Source organism: Echinops telfairi, unplaced genomic scaffold, assembly GCF_000313985.2.
Source record: "Echinops telfairi isolate 266 unplaced genomic scaffold, ASM31398v2 ScPeMD7_7421;HRSCAF=8459, whole genome shotgun sequence".
NCBI classification, from domain to species: Eukaryota; Metazoa; Chordata; class Mammalia; order Afrosoricida; family Tenrecidae; genus Echinops; species Echinops telfairi.
This window is the reverse complement of record NW_022111321.1, coordinates 4,501,951-4,502,913: the sequence shown is the minus strand read 5'-3', so window position 1 is coordinate 4,502,913 and position 963 is coordinate 4,501,951. Positions and strand designations below refer to the sequence as shown.

General features: G+C 43.7%; 1 protein-coding gene across 1 annotated transcript in view; it reads right to left on the bottom strand.

The window, feature by feature from the left end:
• KDM4D (lysine demethylase 4D) overlaps positions 1–466 on the bottom strand; it is a 2,343-nt gene extending 1,877 nt beyond the window's left edge. Inside the window, exon 1 of the mRNA XM_004709075.3 lies at positions 9–466. Within this exon, the coding sequence (XP_004709132.2) occupies positions 9–212 (204 nt within the window). The 5' untranslated portion in view covers positions 213–466. The remainder of the gene's footprint in view (positions 1–8) is intronic.
• Between the last annotated feature and the right edge of the window lie 497 nt (positions 467–963).

Below are 963 nucleotides of genomic sequence, written 5' to 3'. Positions count from 1 at the left end.
GGTGCGGCTATCAGGATGTCGCTGATGTCCTCGTAGTTCTGTCTGGCGCTCCATTCCTTGGGAGGAATGATCTTAGCCACGCCTGCTCGATGTGCACCGTGGGATTCCATGTGGGCAATATATTTGTCGAAATCGTTAAATTCTTCTTTGGTTGGACGAAATACCATTATGGTACAAGTAGGGTTCTGAGGAGCGTTGCACTTAGACTTCATAGTTAATGAGCAGCCACTGCCTAAGTTCTCAGTACGTTTTAGATTGAGAGCTGAGGGTGCTGGGAAAGGGTATTAAAAAGAAAGGGGTTGGGCTAGTTGTGAGGCAGCAGGAACCACCAGCAGACTTTGAAGCAAATGAGATGATCACCCTCCGTGGGTGGCTGCTCTGCAGGGGGTGGGAAGGCGGCCTGGCTCTGCTTTGGAAAGCAGCTATGCTCTGGCACGCATGAGGTGTGAGCCTGCAACTCTGTGCTGGTTCTCAGGTGGTGCCTGGCCGTCCTCTTGAGATTACTGAACCACCTAGACCTGGGATTCTGTAGCAGAATGTGCCTTCCTCAAGATTGTGTTTATGTTTAAAGAGAAGCCTAAAAGAGAGAATACATTTAATTTCATTAATACAGTGAGTTTCAAAATTAAGGATCAAAAGTTATTATTGGACTACAAATTAAAAATCACAATGGGACCGGGACCTTACTACACATTCAACTAAAAAAAACCCCAAAAACCTCACTAAGTGAATCATTACAATCGCAATGGACTATCAGGTTGGAATTATCAAGTAAAACTCAATACATACATGTGCTGTGATCCAACTGTTTCTTTCCCATGCCTAAGAAATCGGTACTGAAATGCACTGGAAGGTCTATCCAAGAGGTTCATAACATTATTTCTAGTAACCAAATCTGGAAACCCAACAAAAGTCCATAAGTAGTAGAATGGATCAGTCTACTATGGTATAGTCATTAAAGAA